Raw genomic sequence first — 2267 nt, 5'->3', positions numbered from 1 at the left:
CAAGCTCATCCCTGTGTTTTTATCACAAAAGTTATAATTTTTGTGTATGTTTAGCTATAATGTAAAAATCCACCAGTAACACATATTTCCATGCGATAAACATAAGTGCAAATTTTCTGTTATACGAGGGGTGTCCCATAAGTAGTGACCCTGATAGGCTTCCCATAGTTCAATCTGAAATTAATTTGGGGATTTGAAATAGCAATTCTTTGTAAGTCTATATGCAAAGCGGTGTCCAGTTCTAACCATCCTATTCTTCTTGGCAGGAGCTAGAAGTGTGCTAAGTGGGTAACGCCAGAAAAATGAAGAGAGAAGAGATACGAGCAGTGATCAAGTATGTGTTGAGAATGAGGTTGAGTCCCAAGGAAATCCATGAGGATATTGTGACAACATTAGGAGAGGATGCTCCATCCTCTGCCACAGTGAAGAGATGGGTAGCCCAATTTAAGCGGGTGAGAGTGAGTGTGGAGGATGACTCTCGCCCAGGCAGGCCAGTGGAGACACAAGGAAATGTAGAGAAAGTGCACAAGATTATTCTTGCAGACAAACGTATGACTGTGCGATATATTGCAGAGGAACTGAAGATGTCAAAATCAACAGTGCAGCGCATTGTGCATGACCAGTTGGGGATGAAAAAGTTTTCTGCACGTTGGGTTCCAAAACTTCTGACAAGTGAACAAAAGTTGACAAGACGCATGATCTCGGAACGATATCTTGAGCTGTTCCAGGCCGAACCAGGCGAATTTGTTGAACGACTTGTGACTGTTGACGAAACCTGGGCTTATCACTATGTACCGGAGCCAAAACAGTGGAAACACCCTAGCTCCGCCCACCCCAAAGAAGGCAAAGTCCGGACCCTCTGCTGGGAAAGTGATGACGACAGTCTTCTGGGACTCTAAGGGTGTTTTGTTGGTTGATCATCTCCGATAGGGAAACACCATGAGCGGAGAGCATTATGCTTCCCTGGTGAGGCAATTACGGGGTGTTTTGAAGACTAAGCGACGGAGAAAACTCTCTAAAGGGGCGATTCTGCATCACGACAATGCACATGTTCACACATCGCTTGTTGCGATGGCAACCATTCGTGATTGTGGGTTCGAATTGTTGTAACATCCCCCTTATTCACCCGATCTTGCTCCGTCAGACTTTCATCTCTTTCCTAACTGAAAAAAGCTTTTGGCGCTGTGCATTATCAGTGTGATGATGACGTCATCAGTGCTGTGGGTGACTATTTTGCAAGCCTTGAGGAAAGCTTTTATGAGACCGGGATATAAGCACTGCAGAAGCGTTGGCAAAAGTTTGTGGACCTGCAGGGAGACTACGTAGAAAAATAGGTTGCTATTGTGCTATGCTTTCCTGTTCCCTTTTAGGTTAGGCTTGCTACTTATGGGACATTCTCGTATAAAGAAAAATACTAGGGACGTTCAATATATAAGTTTCCCTGTGCTATAAAATATTGTAATATAAAGCAAAGCCATTAAAAAGATGCACATGGTTGACAAGCGCCATCCTTCGTCTACAAGGAACAACAATCGATTCGTTATCAGACGTGAAGGTGCATGCGCGGGCTCGCGTCATATGGAGTTCAGAAGCATGGATGCTAAGGGCGTTCTGCTTATGGACTTTTTTTTAACGAGGAAGAACAATTAATGCTGACTGTTATTGTCAAACATTGGATAAACTGAAAAACGCAGTTCGACATAAGCGACCAGGTCTCCTGTCAGCTGGTGTCATTCTTCTTGACGATAACGCTCGTCCCCACTCATCAGTGCAAACACAACACAAAATTGAAGAATTGGGGTGGGAACGGCTGCCCCACCCTCCATACAGCCCCGATTTAGCGCTGAGTGATTTCCATATTTTTCCGGTGTTAAAGTCTGAATTGCAAGGTTACCGTTTCGAAACAGATGAAGGAGTGAAGCGGAATGTGAGAATAGTGCTCAATAGCCAGAGCCGTGATTTTCTTGCAAAGGGTATGGACAAATTGGTGGAACAAATGCCTGAATATATATGGGGATTATGTGGAGAAGTGAGGAAGCATCCTCCTACACATGTATGTATAGTTTTCTAATGTATCTTAAAAATCATTTTTTTTACAGCATACGGAAACTTATATATTGAACGACCCGTAATTACGCGTTGTCTACCTCGCCTATAACGTCAGGGGTCCCGGATTCGAATCCTACCCCGGGCATGAGTGTTCGTTGTGAGTGTCCCTTCATCAATTTCATCATATCATCACCATAGCCGTGCGCAGACCCTCTGAT

General features: G+C 44.0%; 1 protein-coding gene across 1 annotated transcript; it reads left to right on the top strand.

The window, feature by feature from the left end:
* The first annotated feature begins 302 nt into the window (after positions 1–302).
* On the top strand, positions 303–899 carry LOC145980884 (protein GVQW3-like). The gene has a single exon (XM_083113968.1). The coding sequence runs from the start codon at positions 303–305 to the stop codon at positions 897–899; it is 597 nt and encodes a 198-aa protein (XP_082970094.1).
* Positions 900–2267: the final 1368 nt, after the last annotated feature.

Source organism: Lepisma saccharinum, chromosome 28 (genome assembly GCF_977018435.1).
Source record: "Lepisma saccharinum chromosome 28, izLepSacc3.1, whole genome shotgun sequence".
In the NCBI taxonomy this organism is placed as follows: Eukaryota; Metazoa; Arthropoda; class Insecta; order Zygentoma; family Lepismatidae; genus Lepisma; species Lepisma saccharinum.
Note: the sequence above shows the minus strand (reverse complement) of the source record. Positions and strands in the feature narration are given on the sequence as shown.

Excerpts from the sequence above, each read along its gene's own strand:
- LOC145980884 (XM_083113968.1), top strand. The coding sequence starts at position 303 with ATGAAGAGAGAAGAGATACGAGCAGTGATCAAGTATGTGTTGAGAATG.